The sequence below is a fragment of the Crocodylus siamensis genome, chromosome 5, assembly GCF_052110815.1.
Source record: "Crocodylus siamensis isolate JL-2025a chromosome 5, ASM5211081v1, whole genome shotgun sequence".
Taxonomy (NCBI): domain Eukaryota; kingdom Metazoa; phylum Chordata; order Crocodylia; family Crocodylidae; genus Crocodylus; species Crocodylus siamensis.
Window position 1 is genome coordinate 39,251,749 of NC_143399.1, and position 18,686 is coordinate 39,270,434.

At 61.4% G+C, this 18,686-nt stretch overlaps 2 protein-coding genes across 2 annotated transcripts; one reads left to right on the forward strand and one right to left on the reverse strand.

Moving 5' to 3' along the window:
• Positions 1-2,912: 2,912 nt before the first annotated feature.
• LOC149863856 (paired box protein Pax-6-like) lies at positions 2,913-12,745 on the reverse strand. Its single transcript, XM_090047838.1, has 8 exons — positions 12,572-12,745; positions 7,172-7,353; positions 5,890-6,048; positions 5,504-5,586; positions 5,265-5,415; positions 5,017-5,114; positions 4,719-4,875; positions 2,913-3,957 (listed from the first exon to the last, which is right to left on the reverse strand). Exons 2-8 carry the CDS (start codon positions 7,284-7,286, stop codon positions 3,872-3,874), a joined length of 849 nt encoding a protein of 282 aa, XP_089903964.1. The 5' UTR covers positions 7,287-7,353; positions 12,572-12,745; the 3' UTR covers positions 2,913-3,871.
• Positions 12,746-13,039: 294 nt separating this feature from the next.
• RCN3 (reticulocalbin 3) lies at positions 13,040-17,146 on the forward strand. Its single transcript, XM_090048407.1, has 7 exons — positions 13,040-13,141; positions 13,347-13,581; positions 14,311-14,504; positions 15,057-15,229; positions 15,613-15,673; positions 15,789-15,988; positions 16,349-17,146. Exons 2-7 carry the CDS (start codon positions 13,355-13,357, stop codon positions 16,454-16,456), a joined length of 963 nt encoding a protein of 320 aa, XP_089904533.1. The 5' UTR covers positions 13,040-13,141; positions 13,347-13,354; the 3' UTR covers positions 16,457-17,146.
• The last annotated feature ends 1,540 nt before the right edge of the window (positions 17,147-18,686 follow it).

Genomic DNA, 18,686 nt, shown 5'->3' on the forward strand with positions numbered 1-18,686 from the left:
ACTTGAGCAGGCGGGGTGGGGACCCGGATTTCTGGGTTCTCTCCCAGCTCTGGGAGGAGAGTGAGGTCTGGGGGGGTTAGAGCAGGTGAGTTGGCAACCCGGACACCTGCGTTGTCTCCCAGCTCTGGGAGAAGAGTGGGGTCTGATGTGGTAGCAGGACGGGGCGGGGCTGGGATGCCTGGGTTCTCTCCCAGCTCTGAGTGGGCAGCAGGGCCTGCAGGGTTGGAGTCTCCCAAGCAGCAGAGGTCCCCCCACAGCCCCAGGACCCTCTTACCCTGCGTGGTTGCTGCCCCTGGTCCCGTCATCGCTCTGAATCCCCCTGGCCCCACAGGCTGTGACTTTAAACCCCCCCAGCCCCCACCCCCAGTTCACGGGGCGCGGCGGGAAGTGGTGTTTCCTGCTCAGGGGGAAGTGCTGGCGGCTGCATTGCAGGGTTCACAGCTGTTGATGAGAGCAAGCACCGCTCGGGGCTCATAAACAGGAAGAGCGCCCGCCCGCCCTCCTGCCTGCCCACGGTGGGGGGTGGGGGGGCACTACCGTGCAGCACCCACACCCTCACCACAGGGCCAGGAAGGGAAACTGAGGGATGGGGAACCCAGGTGCCCTGGCACCCAGCGCTCTACTCTCACACCAGATTCCCCTCCCCTCCCCTCCCTGGGTCAGAAGCCAGGTGCCCAGCTTTCCAGCCTATCATCCCCCCACCCCTTCCAGAGCTGGGATGGAATCCAGGTGTCTGGGCCCACAGCTCCTGGTACAGCTGGGACCCTGCTGGGTGCAAGCAATTGATTCCTGGGGGTGGGGCCCCTGTAGCTGGGCCCACTTCCCTCCATGTGCTTCCTACAGCCTCAGCCCTTCCCATCATATAAATCTGATCCCTACATTGAGGTCCCAACCCTGTCTTCATTTGCCAGCCTGCTCTACCAGCTGGGCTGTGATGGGGAGGGGGGAGCAGTTCAACCATGGGGGGCACCAACATCCCATAGCACCCCCCTGGAAACCAAGCCCTTCTCTCCTCCCCACCTCCCCCCCGCCAAGCCCTTGGAACCACATCCTTTGCTTAGGGGTGGGGGGGTAGCAGGTCCCAGGTTCCCACGGTCCAGGGGTGGGTGTGGGGGGCAGGGAGGGACAACAACAGGAACAGAGAGATGCCCTGCCCAGAGCTGAAAGGGTTAACGGAGAAACCACAAGGGAAAGGCTGAGACCTAGCTGCCTCCCTCCCATCACCACCACCACTACCAACCCCTGGCAAATCTCAGTTCAGGGAGGGCTGCAGGTCAGGAGTGAGGGGCACCTGCAGGGCTGGGGGTGGGCAGGGGGCAGCTGGTTGGGAGTGAGGGGCACCAGCAGGGCTGGGGGGCACAATCTCAGTGGAACCCCACATCTCAGTACCCCCTCACTCTGTTCCTCCTGCCAGTTGGGAGGGGGCTGCTATGATTTGGGGGGGGGGGGCGCTGAACCCAATTGCCCCCACAAGATACGACAACAGGGCGAGGTGGGGAGGGGGACATCTAGGAACTGAGACCCCCTCTTCCCAAAGCCTTGTCATGCCTTCCCCATTGGAAGCTTTTGCCCTCACCCCCATGGGCACTGGGCTGCCCTCCCATCCCCACCCCAGCCTAGCACCCCTGGTTCTGGGTTGATTCCCCCCAGCTAGGTCTCCCCACAATGCTGAAGCCATACCCGGGGCTGCACACTATATCGCATTGATGCAAAGTGCCCTGGAGAGGGTTCATATGATGGCATCACCAGGTGGGGGCAGGGTGAGCAGGGTAGTGGGGCACACCTGGATGAATGGAACTGGCGGGTATGAAGGCACTGGGGAATTGGAAGGTGTGACAGTGGCATGGTGGGGGCACAGTGAGGAACACTGGGCTGAAGAGTTGTGGGGGCTGTCTCTGGAGGAGGCTGTGGGGGGTGCCATGGTAGTGGTATAGGGGGGTGCAGTGGGCTGGGGGTGCAGAGGGCTGGGAGGGGGCAGTTACTAGAGTCCTCGCTGGCCCCCCCTCCCCGCATGGCTTCCAGCTTGGAGCTGCCAGTGGCTCAGCAAAGCCCATGCAGTGATAGTGACACTGATGTGTCCTGACACCCCCCCCAATCCACCCCACCCCTTCCTTCTTTTAAGTGCCTGGGGGGCTGGAGCCAGCTCCCATCCTCAGCTTGCTCCAGTGCAGCTCCTCACTGCCAGTTGTGGGGGGAGCTGAGCGCCTTGGATTGCAGGGGTGGGGGGACTGGGCTCTGCTTCTGCCCCCTCATCACAGCATCGCCTGCTGGGGTGCAGGGACCCTCCCAACCAGGCAGCTCCTGCCCACAGGGGCTGGGGTGTTGCTGAGCCCGGCTGTGGTGTGTGGGGGAGGGTCTGCGGTGCCCACACCCCAACCCCAGATGTTTCCTCCCATCACATAGGACCTGGCTCCATGCCCCCCACCCAGAAGCCGCTTCCTGCCCCACCCACCCAGCCCCACCTGCTGGAGGGGGGTGGGGGGTGGGGCTGGTCAGGGTTGATCTTCACCCAGAGGCAGCCTGAGCCCCTGGCTTGGAGGCAGGGTGGTGGGCAAAGGCTGGGCTGGGGTGGACCATGTTGTGGGGGTGGTGCTGGTGGCTTGGACACCTGGGTTCCAGGGGGTGTTCAGCATTACTGGGATGGCTGGACCCAGGACAGTCTGATCTGGGCTGGAGGGCACATACATGGGACCCCAGGTTTGGGGTAAGTGGACAGGGTAGGGACCCAGCCTTGTGGGGCCTGTGGGTATGATTTGGGGGGCAGGCTATTGGGCCCCACATGTGGTCCTGGTGTTGAAGTTATCATGCTCCAGGGGGGTACTCCTTCTTTGTCCCACAGACAGACAGAGCTCCAGGGTGTTATTTACAGATGTCCTTTATTCACATACAGGGAAACCTAATGGGGAGGGGGTGCTCAGGGCATGGGGGGGAGGGGCTGGGTTAGGGGTTAAAGGTCACATCTGGGAAAGGGCAGTGGGGGGTGGGGGTCTAGGATTGTTCCTTAGGCCCCTTGGTCCACTTGGCCCCCACGGGGTTAATCCATGTGGGGAGAGAAGGTGGGGGACAGGGGACCCCTCAGGTAGTGTGGGAGGGAGGAGGGTACCCCCTCTTGCGTCCCCCCCCAAAAGGTGTGTGTCTGGGGGGGTCACTTCACTGTACGTCACAAGACTAGGGATGACTCTGCATCCCAAAGTGGGGGGAGAATGGCGGGGGTGGGCGCTGCCAGGCCTCCCGGAATGCCAGTTATCCCATAATGCTATGGACTCCCACCCAAGTGTAGGGGAGGGAGGTCCTCTGTCATGTCCCACAGAGCAGACCCTCTTCCCAGAATCCTTTGCAGGCAGGTAGCACTGCTCCCATAGAGCTCAGCTTGCATCCTCCTCCCAGAATCCTTTGCAAGGCATTGGCAATGCTCCCAAAATCCTTTGCGAGGCACAGGCAGTACTCCCAGAATCCTTTGCTAGCACTGGTATTTGGGTGTCACACCCTGCTTTGGGGAGGGGGCCACAGAGTGGGGGATTCCCCAAGGGGCAGGATGATGGGGAGAGGGGACCCGAGCACACATACACACACACACACACACACACACACACACGTGTGTCACACTTGGGGGGGGGAAACCAGTGCTGACAGGTACAGACACATGGACTTGTGGGGGGGGGCAGGGTCTGGGGAGGATGTAGGGGTGGGCAGGGGAGCAGGATCCCCCATTCCAGCTATAACCCCACCCTTTTGCAGCTGGAGGGCTCTCCCTACTCCAGTGGGTGGTACTCAGGTTTGGAGTCCCCTCCAAAGTGGAACTCCTCCCTTCTCCCCCCCTGCCCACCTTTCCCTACCCCACCCACCCCAACAATGGGTCCAGTCTGTCCAGTCACTGCAGCCGGGGCCAGTACTGGCTGAGGTCGGGGTCCCCGCCGGGTACCTGCACTGGCACCGACACACCAGGGGAGATGAGACCTGGAGGAGGCAGGAGAGTGAGAGTCAGGCTGGCATGGGAGAGACCTCCCCTCCCCACACCTCCCCATGAGATCTCCCTCCAGGGGCCATGCAGGGTGTGCAAGACTGGCAAGGAAGTTGGTTTATTTAGGCCCAAGGCTTAGGGTATGTAAGCGCAGTGCCCCCAGCTATCCCACAATACCACTGGGTTTCTGGATATAGGGAAATAACACAGCTCCCAGAATCCTTTGCTGGATATAGGGACATAGCATGGCTCCCACAATCTTTTGCAAGCTGGCAAAGCTCCCAGAATCCTTTGCTAGATACAATGATATAGCATTGCTCCCAAAATCCTTTGCAAGGAACAGCCATGGTCGCCAGCATCCTTTGCTGGATATGGGAATATAGCACAGCTACCAGCATCATTTGCTAGATGCAGGGACATAACATAACTCCTATAATCCTTTGCAAGGAGCTGGCAAAGCTCCCAGCCTCCCAGAATCTTTTGCATTGTTTCCAGAATCCTTTGCAAGGGGCAGCCATGGCTCCCAGAATCTTTTGCTAGATACAGGAACATAGCACAGCTCCCAGCATCCTTTGTAAGGAGCTGTGCCATGACTCCCAGAATCCTTCACTAGATACCTCAATATAGTACAGCTCCTAGAACCCTTTGCAAGAAGCTGCCGGTGCTGCCAGAATGCTTTGCCCCGCCACAGACCCCACCTGGCCTGGGTGCCCAAGGGGCTGGTGCCCAGGTACCTGCATGCCCCCGTGCTACTCACCAGTGGAAGCAGGGGTGCTGGCGCCAAGGGCCTGGCTGCCCATGTGGGTGGGGAGCTGGGGGGGTGAGTAGGAGTCATAGCTACGCCCTGAGGAGCTGGCTGGGATCATGCAGGCGTAGGACGAGGGCTGGCTGGCCACAGGCGGCACCGCCTGCTGCTGGGGGAGCGGGGGGATGAGTGAGACCCCAAGAGAGCCCCTGCCTCCCTCCCACCACAGGTCGCCTGGGCCCAGCCCCAGTATCCCCCACGTCCCCAGCCAGGCAGCCCCAGAGCCCCTCCCTCTGCCGGTGCCCCATACCTGGATGGGGAGGCTGCTGGCCATGGAGAAGCTAGGCAGGGGAGGCATCCCTCCATAGCTGTTGGGCAGTGTGGCCTCACTGCGTCCCAGCACGGTACCTGTGGAAGACACCCGTCACCCAAGATGGGGAGGGCAGGATGAGAGTGGAGGGGGCACAGGGTGGTTGGCAGGGAGGTTCCTGGGGGTGCTGTATAGGGGTTGGGGCAGGACTGGGGGCTCTAGCATGGTGGGGTGCTGGAGGCAGTTACCTGCTCCGGGGGGGGCAGGCACAGGTGGGAAGACGCTGGCCCCAGGGAAGGCCCCACCTAGGCCCAGGTGCCCAGTGCCACCTGCTTGGCGCCGCTGGTTCCGCAGCTTCTCCTCCCGGCGCCACTTGGCGCGACGGTTGGAGAACCAGACCTGGGGGAAAAGGAGAGGCTGTGAGTGCCTGTGGGGGGCGTGAGGGTGTGTGGAGAGTTGCCAGTTGGGGGTGGGGAGTCTGACTTGCCTGGATCCGTGCCTCAGGCAGGTCGATCTTGGCAGCCAGGCGCTCACGGGCAAAGACGTCGGGGTAGTGGGTGCGCTCAAACTCTGCAACGGGGTGAGGGGGTCAGGCAGGGCCTAGGAGCCCCATGGCCCCCAGCATTCGCCACAGCCCAGCTAGAGCTGCTGAACTCCCCATGGCCCTCCACTGCTCTCCACACAGCCCCCTTCTCTCCCTGCACCCACACAATCCCTGGGTTCCTGCCCTCTGCACAAGTCCTGGTACCCCCTGCTGTCAGTCGGCTCCAGCTCTGTCTGGCAGCTCTGCCCCCTGGTGGCAGCTACTGGAACTGCAGCCCCCAGCTGCCTGGAGTGAGTTGTGGTGGGGGGTGGTCCTAGCCCCCCAGATACCTTTCTCCAGTGCCTCGATCTGCTCCTGTGTGAAGGACGTCCGGTTCCTCTGCAGCTTCCGCTTCAGCTGCAGCCGTATCTGAGACTCGTCCAGGTCATCCCCAGTGGCACCAGACCGGTGCTCAGAATCCAGGCCCCCATCCAACTGTTGACAGCTGTCTGCAGTGAGGCACGGTGGGGTGGGGCGGGGCAGGGAAAACAGGTGAGAAGGGCCCCCCCAACAACAGCCCTGCCAGTACCCCTCACTCCTGGCCTGCAGCCCTCAGCCCACCTGGTGCCCCTCACTCCCAGCCTGCAGCCCCCTACCCTCCCAGCTTTGCTAGTGCCCCTCACTCCCAAACCACAGCTCCCTGCCCCCACCAGCCCTGCTGGTGCTCCCCCACAGCTCCCCCCCATGCTGCCTTGTGCCTCCACCCTGCTCGTTCTAGTGCCAGACCCCGTCTCCGCAGGCGATAAGAACTCTCCCATCAGGGTTGAGGCGCTAACGTGGAGCGACAGGCCCAGCCGTGGCTCAGCCCTGCAGCCCCCCGGTTCTCTCCACCCAGGAAGACAGGGTGACAGGCCCAAGAGGAGCGCCAGCCCCCTCCAGCGCCAGCATGGCTCAGCCTGGCCGCAGCCCAGTTCAGCCCCCCCAACCCATCACCCGCCTGGCACCTCCTGACATCTGCTTTTGTTGGGGGGGGGATGACCATGTCCCTAGCATGGAAGGGGTCTGGGGAGGATGGCAGGGATGGTGGGGGTTTGGGCAAAGTGGGGGGGAATCTCAGTGGGCCTGGGAGGGACATAGTTTTGTGGGGGATGGAAATAAGGCAGCCCCAGTCAGAGCTGGGCATGGGTACAGCCCCCTGAGGGGGGTCTTGGGAGCAGAGACCCTGATGGGGTAGTGGTGGGTGGAGCCAGATCCAGGGGTGCTGCTAACACCCCCCACACACTTCACCTACTGTTTGCCCCCCAGATTTACAGCAGAGGTAACCGAGATCTGGGCCTTAACGGTGCCTGGGAGGTTTGAGGAAGAACCCAGGTATCCGTGTTTCCAGCCCCACCTGCCCTAGCCCCCCAGGCCCCACTGCCCCCCCTGAGCTGAGATAGAACCCAGGTGTCCGGCTCCCAGCCCCACACCCTGCTCCACCTCTTTAGGCCCTGCTGCCCTCCTAAAGCCAAGAGAAAACCCAGGTGCCAGTGAGGGCAGAGGCTGGGACAGGGTCCTGCTGGGGTGTGCCTGGGGGGTGAGAGAGGATCCCAGGCTGCCGAGCACTAAGCCCTGTCCCCCACCCCCGCACACCTGGGTTGGGTTGTGGTGACACCAGGCTCTCTGGGTACCAGTCCTGACGGCCCCCCCATGCCATGTTCTGTATGTTCAGCATCCCAATCTTCTCATACAGGCCGTCCGCCCCCATGGACCAGCGCGGGGCCGCGGCAAGGGTGTGGGGGAGCCCCCCCGGGGCTGCGATGAGTCCTGGGCACCTGAAGACGGTGACGGGGCAGAGAGAGAGGCAGGCAGTCAGAGCGGCATGGAGATGCAGCTGCTTTTGGGGTGGGGGGTGCTGGGGCTGCCCAGCACCCGCCCCCCAGCCTGGTGCCCCCTAGTGCCCATGTCTGGCACTGTGGGGGGGGGGGGGGGGACAGACTGGTGCCTGCACAGCCAACGCTCTCCATGGCCCTGTCCCCCTAGGCAGCTGCTGTCCCCACTGTCGTGTCAGCCTCCCCCAGCCCCGCACTGCCCTTGAGAGAGCACGGCTGGTGCAGCTGCTGTTCAAGCGGGCAGAGCAGGGGGCAGCCTGCCCTGAGCCCCAGCCCTGGACCCCCAAGGCCTGTCGGTGCCCCTCACAAACAACCCACAGCTCCCCAGCCCTGCTGGCACTACCCATCCCCTTTTCCCAGTCTCTCACATGCAGGGGTGTGGGGATTCCTGTCTTGGATGGACAGTGACCCCTCTGTATGCGCCGGTGGCCCCTCAGGGAGGTTTGGAGTTGTCATACCCCATTCACTAGAGGGGAAACTGAGTCCGTGGGGCTGTGCTTCCTTTAAGTGAGTGTGGGAGCCTTTGGGGGAGAGCTGGGGTTGGGGGAGGAGGGGGTTATGGTCACAAGGAGGCCCAGTCTCTCTCTCTCTCTCTCTCACACACACATGCAGGGCAGGAACACACAACATGGCAACACACAGCCATGTTCCGTGTGCTCCTTACACACACACACAGAGCACAGGAAACACAGCCACAGCCACATGAGAGAGCAGCGCACAAAGGCAGTGTCCTACATCCACCCCCCAGTCCTCAACACACACATGCAAGGCCTGACATGCACACATACATGCACAAACACACACAGTGGCACACCACACACAAATGCCCACAGCACCATACACACACGTATGCGAATGCACATGCACACAGGCACAAACAGCATCACATACACTCAGAAACAGAGCACAAATGCAAACATGCACAAGTATACAGAGAATCACATACGCATGCACATACAGATGCTGGCAAACCACACACGTATGCATACTATGCTGCACAGGGCACACCCATGTACAGGCACACAGACCAACATACATACAGCACTACACACCAACACCCACGCCCGAATGCACATGCACACCCGCAGCATTTGCATGACAGACACTCGCGGGCGCACACACATGCCCAACTGCACCTACACTGCATGGAGCATGGCCATGCAAAAAAGCAAACACCCAGAGTAGAGCAATGGCACTTGTATGTGCGCACATGAACACATGCACATTTGTTCATGTGTTGCCCTGTGCTGACTCCTCCTGGTCCTCCTCAGAGCGGGAGTGTGGGTGAGGGGGCAGGCGGGGGCGGTCATCTCCATAGCTTTCTTTGTCAATGTGTTGGGGGGCGGCAGGGACTCAGCCTGCCCCAGCCCAACTGCCCTCCCCATCCATGGGTGCAGCTCCAGGTGCAGGACTGATGGGTCCTGATGAGGCTAGCAGGGCAGGAGGCTACAGGTCAGGAGTGAGGGGCACCAGCAGGACTTCAGGGAGAGTGGGGGCACAGGGCTGCGGGTCAGGAATGAGGGGTACCAGCAGGGCTGGGGACCATTATCTCACATTGCCCCAGGAACTGCACCCACAATATACCATTGCCCTTGCCTGGACACCTGGGTTATGTCCCTGCCCAGGCACCTGGGTCCCCAGGCTGCATTTTATCTGGGGCTGTGCTGGGTGCATAAGAGGGCAGGGCCCAGCCTGGGGGCAGGGCAGGGCTGTGGGTTGGTCTAGCAAGGGGCACAAAGGCAGGTCGATGCCCCCTCTGTTTGCTAGAGAAACAGGGGAGTGAGATGAGCTGCCCCCACCCCTGCCCTCTGGGGGGGGCAATGCCAGGAGACCTCCCATCCAAGGCTTCCCTCCCAGTCAAGGGGGAAGGCATCTGCTGGGCACCACTGGGGCATGCATCACCTTCCCCCACCCCACTGTCCCCATCTCCATAGGATCCAAGGGGGCAGGGAGGGGGTGGCAGGAGGCTGCGGGTCAGGAATGAGGGGCACTGGCAGGGCTGATGGGGGTGACAGGGGGCTGCAGGCTGTAGGTGAGGAGCACGAGCAGGGCTGGGGGCTGTGGGTCAGGAATGCCCCTCCCAGCTCCCATGGTCCCCCCCCAGATGCTCCCCCACCCCGACATACCTCACTTGGGGTCCCAGCTGGGGCAGGCTCCCTTCTTCTGGCAGGGCCTGTGCTGCCCCCCCCAAAATGCCACCCCTAGTACCAAATCCCTGGCCCCTGCCCAGCCTCGTCTACTGCCAACCGGGTGCTGGAGAGGAATAAAGGCAGGTCCCAGGCGCTGGGGGGCGTTGGGGGGGGCTGTGTGTAGGGGGGGACGTGGCCACCATGCGGTGACATTTGTGCTAAACTGTCCTGGCAGCTTTGAACTTAATTCTCTCCAATGGGCTCGGGGGGGCAGGGGGGGAGGTTGGGGGGGACTGGCAGGCGGTGGGGGGGGCGAGAAGTCCCCCAGTATCAGCCCATGCTCTGGTGGCTGTGAAGATCGGAGAGGAAAGAGGCTGCCAGGGATGCGCCAGGATGGGGGAGGGGGCACAGCCTTGTGGGGGCTGTGGGGTGGTTGAAGGGGGATATGGGGTGGAGGAGGTAGGAGGAGTTGGGGGCGGCTGTCCTGGGTGGGGCCTGCTCTTGTAGGCCACAGTGGGGCCGCACACGCAGGCATGCCTGCATGTGCACGCATGTATACACAAGCATGTAGGCAGACAGCTACACATCAATGCGCATATGCACACACACGTGTACAACCATGCATACGTGCACACACACACACGCATCTTCCCCTGCTCCCCATCATGCCTCTTCTTTCCATGTCTCTTCCATCAGGGAAGTCGCCCTCTCCCCTGCCCCCATGGAAGGTGGAGGGGCTGAGTGCTGGGGGGTGCTGGGAGCAGACAGGGGTCCCAAGGCAGGGGAGGCTAGTGGGTACAGGTGACCTTGTAGGTCTGGGATTCTCATGGCCAATGGTGCGAAGGGCAAAAGGAAAATGTCAGGAGGTGGGAACAGGCAGGGGTGAGGGGCACCAGCAGTCAGTGCTGTGAGGGGTAGGGGGCTGCAGATCAGGAGTGAGGGGCACCAGCAGGGCTGTGGGGACCAGAGGCTGTAGGTCAGGAGTGAGGGGCACCCTACAGTCTCACATCTCTTGCCAGCCTCTCTTCTAGCTGCAGAGGGGCTGGGAGCCTGGACACCTGGGTCCCCCCATCTGAGTAGGGCTGTGGGACCGCCCCTCTGGCTGGTTCCCAGGGGTTCTGGGGGGTCTGCGGCTGAGAGGAACTGAGCCCAACTGAGCCGAGCCACCCCCCACACCCTCTGCTTCCCCCACACTCAACAACCCCCCAGCCCCTAGGCCAGAAGGGAGAGGGGACCCCAACCCCTATTACATGCTGCTCCCTAGCGGTGAGACCAGAGGTCCCCCACCCCCAGCCAGGAACACCCCAGCCCAACACAGCCCCACACCAAGGCCCAGGGATGCCCCAGGCCTGCACCCCCCACAGATGGGACTGCCTCCTCCCCTCTTTCCTGCCCCAGCCTCCCTGGGACCCCATAAATGCCCTGGCCTGATCCTCCTCCACTGGGCAGGGGCCCCAGGGATGGTGTGTTAAGTAGAAATCCGTGTCGCAGTGACAGGGGCAATTAAAAATGCAAAGCGAGTGCATCACGTAGGGCCTGGGGGGCTGTCAGGGCCCATCGATGCAAGCTGGGGGCCGGGGGGGGGCTGTGTACCCTCGTCTCCCACCCCGCTGCAGCCACCACCCCTAAGCTCCCCCTGAAGGGCAGAAACCCCCCTGCCCCAATCCCTGAAGCCCCCTCCCAGCCAGGACAGGGCCAGACTCCAGCCTGAGACAGGCCTAGATGGGCACCAGATCCTTCCCCCCACCCCACACCTGGATGCCTGGGTTCCGCCTCTGCCCCTGGCCCATGCAGGGGGTGGAAAGGAGGGGCATCAAACAGCACCACCCTCCCTGAATCCTGCACCCTGGCATGACAGGGCACCCACCCCCAGCCACCCAATCTGATCCGATTACTGCCGGCTCCTGACACAGCTCTGATGCAGCTAATTGGAGCCCAGGAGCTACAGAGGCAAAAGCAGGGGGAAAAGAGGAGGCTAATGCCCGCCCCCCCCATCCCAGCACAGATCCCCCCAACTCCAGTGTGGGTGAGATGGGAGGGATCAGAACCCCCTGGACCTACATAGGGGGTGCCCCATTGCCGGAGAGCATGCGGCATCTTGCAAAGCACTGACCTGGACACCTGGATTCAACTGCTATAGGGGCTGAGCTGTGGGTGGGGAATGAAGGACACTGGCAGGGCTGGGAGGGATCTCCCTGACCCCAACTGATGCTGCAGACTTGGCCCCCCTCCCCACAGATGCCCAGTGTGTTGTGGGTCCCCTTCCCTTTCTGGTGTCACTTTGATGTGAGTTGCCCATGTGGACCAGGCATATTAGGGGCGTCGGAGCGGAGCTAACCACTCCCCCATCTGTCGCTTCTATCCCAGAGGTGCCCTGAACCAAGACATGGCACAGGCAGCCCTGCCGGTGCCTCTCACTCCCAACCCGCAGCTCCCTGCCCCTCCAGCCCGGCCAAAGCCCCTCACTTTTGACCCACAGCCCCCTGACCCCTCACTCCAGACCTGCAGCCCCTGCCCCCCAGCCTTCCTGGTGTCCCTCACTCCTGACCCAAGCCCCCTGCTCTGCCCCCCCCAGTTCTGCTGGTGCAGCTCACTTGCAACCCACAGACCCATGCCCACCACTCCCCTGGGACTCAGTGACACAGATCCCAGCTATGGGACTCACCCCCTAGCCACTCCTCTCCATCTGGCAGCTCTGAGCTCATCCATGTTGTATAAGGGGGAGGCGGTGGGGAATCCAGATGTAGTACCTGTGCCCAGGCCTCCCTAGGGAACTTCATTCCCTCCCTGCCCCCTGGCTAAGAGGCTGGGATGTGCTAGTCTTGGCCCACATGTCACAAATAGGCAGGCTGCAGGGCACTAGGAGGGCTGGGGACTAGGGGGCTGCAGGTCCAGCCAGGGCCACACGCAAGATCCCAGCCGGACTCCAGTCTGACAGAAGGGCTGGGGCTGGTTCTCCAGGCCTTGGGGTCCCCAGGGCTCCCCCACCCCTGCCCCCAGCCTGCGAGAGGGGGGCGGCGGGGGACCAGCACCTTCACTCAGCCCAGATACCGGGTAGGGGGAAGCCGACGCCCATTGGACAAGCTCAGGTTAAGACCAAGGGTCCCAGCGGGCCGTGCCTCAGTTTCCGTGCTGGAGCGGCCCAGGAGGAGCCTGGAAGTCAGCCCCGCCGGGCAGGAGGAGCCTAAGCCCTCGCGCCTCTGCAAAGCCCCAGCAGAGCGCCCCCCACCCCCCAGTACGGGGCAGCCCGGTGTGGGGGTGGGCAGGAACAGGGGCTGCTATAGGATGGGGGTGGGGAGGTCTGCTGGGCTTGAGGGGGGCAAGACCCATCAAAGAACTGCCTGGTCTCAGCCCCCCTCCCCGACCTCCACGTGGCCCCTCTCCCCAGAACTTGGCCACAACTTCCTTGGAGGAGAAACTTGTGTCAACGTGGCGCCGGGCAGCCAATCAGCCAGCGCTCTGGCCCCACCCCGCGGAGGCATGCCGCCCTCTCATTGGCCCCACCGGCCGAGAGGGTGGGCCTGGGTGGGGAGTTGTTGGGGAGCCGGGGGAGCCGCGTTCCAGTCGGGGTTTGAACACGCGGCAGGTCGGAGCTGGCCGAGGTATGGGGAGGGGCCCTGGGGTCCCTCTAGTTGGGAGGTTGGGGCAAAGGGAGCATCCTCTGGGCATGGTGGGGCTGGTGTTCTGATAGGTGTGGGGCAAGGCTGGGGGCTGCCTTGCAGGGGTGAATTGTGGGGGGCTCAGGGATAGTGGAAGCTGGGGAAGGGGGTAGGGCTGGGGTCTTTACCCTCCCCCATTGCCCCCTAGGCACAGGGATGTGGGTGCTGGCAGGCTGGTGGGTGCTGGCACTGTGTGCAGTGGGGGGGGCCCTGGCCAAGCCACCCCCGGAGAAGAAGGACCGGGTGCACCATGGCAAGGAGCTGAGCGACCACCAGCACGATGACAGCCAGGACTTCCAGTATGACCACGAGGCCTTCCTGGGCAAGGAGCAGGCCAAGACCTTCGACCAGCTCACGCCTGAGGAGAGCCAGGAGCGCCTGGGGTGAGCTGGGGCCCCAGCCAGGCAGCCAGGAGGGGACCCATCCAGGCTCCCAGCGCCCACCATACACCAGCCCAGTGGACCCCATGCCCCTCCCAGAGCTTGCTCCTAGTGCTCTGTGCTCCCTACACCCCCCTTCCCTCCCAGAGCTGGGCATGAAACCCAGGTGTCCAGGCTCCCAGTCCACCACTCTGCACTAAGCCCAGGAGCTGCCACTACCCTCCCAGAGCCAGGAATTAACCTAAGCATCTGGGCTCCCAGGCCTCCCTGTTCCAACCCACTAAGCCCCACTCCTGTCCTGGAGCGATGAGCAAACCCAGGCACCCTGGCTCCCTGCCCGCATGCATCACCCCACTAAACCCCAGTGCCCTCCCAGGGCCTGATATAGAACCCATGTGTCCTGGCTTCCAGCCCCAACTCTGCTGTAACCCACAAGACCCTAACTCATCTCCGAGAGCTGGGGAAAGAATCCAGGTATCTTGGTCCCCCTGCCCACCATACTCCACTCCCCTCCCAGAGCTGGGAGTGACCCAAGGTGTCTTGGCTCCCAGGCCCTGCAGGACTGAAGGAAAAACCCATATATCCTGGCCATAACCCTTCAGAGAACTGCAGTTTTGGGGTGCAAGGAAGGGGGCAACCACTAGAGTTTTGTGGGGCTCATGCATATGCTGCAGCTTGGGAAACAGAACCCAGGTGTCCAGGCCTGACCGACCCCCTCCCCTGTCCCCGCAGAAAGATCGTGGATCGGATAGACGGGGACCGGGACGGATTTGTGACTCAGGCGGAGCTGAAGGACTGGATCCGGCACACACAGAACCGCTACATCTATGAGAATGTGGACAAGAACTGGGCCGACTACGACCGGGACCACGATGGCCGCATCGCCTGGGCCGAGTTCAAGAATGCCACCTACGGCTACTATGAGGGTGCACCTGGACCCTGGGGTCCTGCATCTCATCTCATTGGGAGGAGGGGAGGGGGCTGGCAGCTGGGATGCCTGGGTTCTCTCCCAGCTCTGGGAGGGGAGAGGTGTCTGGTAGGATAGAGCTGGGAGCCAGGACACCTGGATCCCATCTGCAGGTCTGGGAGGGGCCTGGTGGGGGGCCAGAGGGTCAAGGCCAGTACAGGGGCCCTGGTCCCAAGCCCCCAGTGGAGCTGCAGCAGGGACCATGGGCATGGTCTCTACTGCCCCATAGTGGTTGGAGGAGAAATAACTTGGTAGGTGACAAAAAGACATCTGGCTTCTTTGCTGGGAGTGAAGTCCACTGGTTAGGGCCTCAGGTGCTAGAAGCCTAGCTGTGGGAGGGCAGCAAGGTCTAATGGGTTGGAGCAAGGGGGCTGGCAGCGTGGACACTTGGGTTCTATCCCAGCTGTGTGTGGGGAGTGAGGTCTGGTGAGATCTACTTAAGGGGTAGGAGGATGCCTGGGTCCCTTCTGTGCCACAAGGGTTTGATACACCTGCTCCCCTCCACCCCCAGGTGAGGAGTTCAGTGACCTGGAGGACAAACACTCCTATCGGAAGATGCTGGCACGGGATGAACGGCGCTTCAAGGCAGCCGACAAAGACGGAGACCTGGTGGCCACGCGGGAGGAATTCACAGCCTTCTTGCATCCTGAGGAGTTTGACTACATGAAGGATGTTGTTGTCACCGTGAGTGTCGTGCCTGGACACCAGAGTCCAGTCCCTGCATGGGCGTGCAGTGCAGGGGCAGTGAATCCTGTGGGTTGGAGCAACGGGTATTGGGAGCCAGGATTCCTGGGTTCTCTCCCAGCTTCAGGAGGTGATGAGGGTCTGGTGGATTACAGCAGGGGGCCTTGAAGCCAGGATGCCTGGGAGCCATCCTTGCGCTGACATGAAGTGCCTCTAGAGCCTGAAGCTCAGATGCCTGGGTTCTCCCCCATCCCCTACCCTAATTCCAGAGCCCTGCCCCTTTCTCTAGACTTCCTCAGCTCCTAACAGCCAACATGACCCCATTTTGCAGGGGGGTAGTGGGGTGGTACCCCTATGATGCTCAGGACTTCCCCCCCCACCAGGAAACCATTGAGGACATTGACAAGAATGGGGATGGCTATGTCCAGGTGGATGAGTACATTGGTGAGTGTGTGTGTGTGTGGGGGGAGGCAGGGCTGTGGGGCATTAGTGAGAATTGGGGGGTGGGGGTCAAGAATCAGGAGGCCCCTCTCATGCCCCTTCTCTCCCCCCACCCCAGGTGACATGTACAGCTCAGAGGGCGGGGAGCCAGAGCCCGACTGGGTGCGCACAGAGCGGCAGCAGTTCCTGGACTTCCGTGACATGGACCAGGACGGACGGCTGGACCCAGCCGAGATTGGGCACTGGATCCTGCCCCAGGACTACGACCACGCTGAGGTGGAGGCCAAGCACCTCATCTATGAATCTGACAAGGACAAGGTGGGCTGGGTGGGGCAGGAGCAGCTGAGAAGTAGCATGGGGGAGCCAGAGGGGTCAGGATGGGAGTGGGGGCTTGGGGAGGAATAGGGAAATCTGACCTTTGGACTGAGGAGTTGGGAAGGGGGTAGATCCAGCCCCCACCCCAAAGATCAGTGGTGGGGAAGGGTGCAGGGGATGTGGAGATCAGATATCCTCCCCCTCCCCACACACATCATAGGCCAGCACTAACCCTAATCCACAGCAGTGATTTGCTTGATAATTGACTGACCCAGGAGTGATCAAGGTATAGGGCAGGGTGGGAGCTGATCTGGGAGGGACCTGTGTAATTGACCCCATGCTTGTGTTGCACCCCCACCCCAGGATGAGCAGCTGACAAAGCAGGAGATCCTGGAAAACTGGAACATGTTCGTAGGGAGCCAGGCCACTAACTATGGGGAAGACCTGACACGAAAGCACGACGAGTTGTGAATGGGGAAGGCCCAGTTCACACCCCACAGAGCACAAGCTTGCCTTGGCAGGGAACCCCACCCTCTTCCCCAGGCACCAAGGACCCCAGGGAGGGATTATTTATTAAAGGGGGATTAAGAGTCAGGCCTGGGGGCAGGGGAAGAGTGGAAGGGGGTAGGAGCCCTAATGCTTGGGTTCTTGCTGTGCCCTGGGGAGAGTCTACTGGGTTGGGGAGGGGCATGGGGCTGGAAGTGACCTGGGTTCCCTCCATGATCTAAGAGGGGAAGGGGTCAGAACAGGGAGCCAGGACACCTGAATTCCCTCCCCAGCACTATCTCAGTTTTCCTCCTCTCCCTTCCCACCCCCCCACCCACATGCACTACAACACTAACAGTATTAGGGAGCATCTCTACCCCCACCTGTGCCAGTACCACCTCTCTCCAGCCCACCTCCAACCACCTGACATCATGGGGTGACCCACCAACATGACTGCCAGTGGGTAAGAGCTGAAGCCCCACCCCCACACTGCCTGCCAGGATGGCTGCCTTTCCTACCAGGAGCTCCTGGCCAGGGCAGAGCTGTTTGTGGGCAGCACTGGGGCTGGTTCCATTGATGCACGGGTATTTAGGGAGCAGCTGCAGGGGCATGGGGAGCTGTGAGAGGCACCTGGAGCTGTACACATAGGGGCCAATAAAGACATGCACCCCCTTCCCTATGCTGAGCTTGTTTCATCCATGACTGGGTGGGGGGTGATATAGGGGGAAACCTTGTCCTAGCAATCTTGGGGGCCTCCCAGCCAGGCAGAGGACACAGCAGCTGAAGTACCTGCTGGCTGCAGCTGGATGTCTGGATCTCACTGCCTCACATAAGGGTCTTTTGATAGTTTCCAGCCAAGGTATGGATGGAGGGCAGGAACCCAGATCTGCCCAGTCTGGGACTACCCCCAGGCAACAGCATGTAGGCATGGGGGGCCTTGAGAGAATAGGCCAGACCCAAACCCTTGAGCCAGTAGATGTAGAGGCAGAGAGCTATTTTTGGGACGTCTGTGCCATGTGTTGAGCCTGCTTTTTCTCAGGTCCAGGCAGCTCTGGCAGGCATGATCAAACCCCACTCAGGCAGTTGCGGGGCATGGCTGGGTCTTCAGCAACCACCTCCACTATAGAACTCTCCACAGCCTGGCCCAGTTCTTGCCAGGGTCCAGGCAGGTGGGTTGAATGGGAGGGAGGCAATACCAGCCCCCTGGCACATATGGGACCCTTCCACACATACTTGTGTGAGACCTTTGTGCGTGCGTGCATGTGTGTGTGTGTGTACACAAAACCCTTCCATGCGAGACCCTCCTGCATATGTGTGTATGCACAACCCTATATAAGACCCTCCTGTATACGCACAAGATCCACCCACGTATGTGTACGGGTAACTGTGAAAGACACCTTCCCGTTATGGGGAGGGTGTCCAATTTCTTCTTCCCCAGTCCTGGCTGGCTAGTGGCCCAGTGCCACAGTGAAGAAAAAAAAAAGAGGTTATAATCTACTACACCATGCCCACTACATAGCTGGCCACCTGGGTCCTCCCTCCCTAGCTCCCAACAGGTTAGAGCAAGTTGCTGGGCCGGATCTGGCCCAATGCACACAGCTGCAACTGGAACATGAAAGCCTGGACCTGCACTTGGAGGCTGCTCAAGAAGAGCAGGGGAAGTGCCCTCTCCAGCCACCTTGATACCCAGACCCCCACCTACCATGCAAGGGGTCAAACCAAGGAAGGTGGGGAGGGGAGGTCTACCTGCATCCTGATGTAACCCCAGGCTAGAGAAATGGCTGCAAAAACAACTCCTGCCCCAACCCCACAACATTAAACCCCTTGCAGCAGTCAGGAGGTACCCCCAGTTTTTAGATGCACAAAGGAGGGGGATTTTGTTTCAGGGGCCCCTGCCCCGCCCCTGCACACAGCAGGGCCTGGTTTCATGTCTTTATTTTTCTCATGAATGTAACCATATAAAAACATAAGTTATGAAACAGTGACAATGTGTCAGCCAGATTTGGGGGAAGGGGCGGGGTAAAATTATTGAAGGGGGGACGGGACAAAACCGTCAGCAAGGACACAAAAAGAGGGGTCACCTCCCCTCCCCCGCAAAAAAACCCTGCCCCCCAGCAAAAAAAAACCCCCACAAGGCAGGACACAGCACAGCTCAGGGGAGACTGGGGCAGTCTCAGGACTGCCCTCCCCCACTACACCAGGGGGCAGGCCCCCC

Coding starts and splice junctions, on each gene's coding strand:
- LOC149863856 (XM_090047838.1), bottom strand. CDS start 7,286: ATGGGGGCGGACGGCCTGTATGAGAAGATTGGGATGCTGAACATACAG. Junction 6,049..7,171: donor GTCACCACAACCCAACCCAG/GTGTGCGGGGGT, acceptor GCCTCACTGCAG/ACAGCTGTCAACAGTTGGAT. Junction 3,958..4,718: donor CAGCACCCCTGCTTCCACTG/GTGAGTAGCACG, acceptor TGCCTCCTCCAG/GTCTCATCTCCCCTGGTGTG.
- RCN3 (XM_090048407.1), top strand. CDS start 13,355: ATGTGGGTGCTGGCAGGCTGGTGGGTGCTGGCACTGTGTGCAGTGGGG. Junction 14,505..15,056: donor CACCTACGGCTACTATGAGG/GTGCACCTGGAC, acceptor CTCCACCCCCAG/GTGAGGAGTTCAGTGACCTG. Junction 15,989..16,348: donor ATGAATCTGACAAGGACAAG/GTGGGCTGGGTG, acceptor CCCCCACCCCAG/GATGAGCAGCTGACAAAGCA.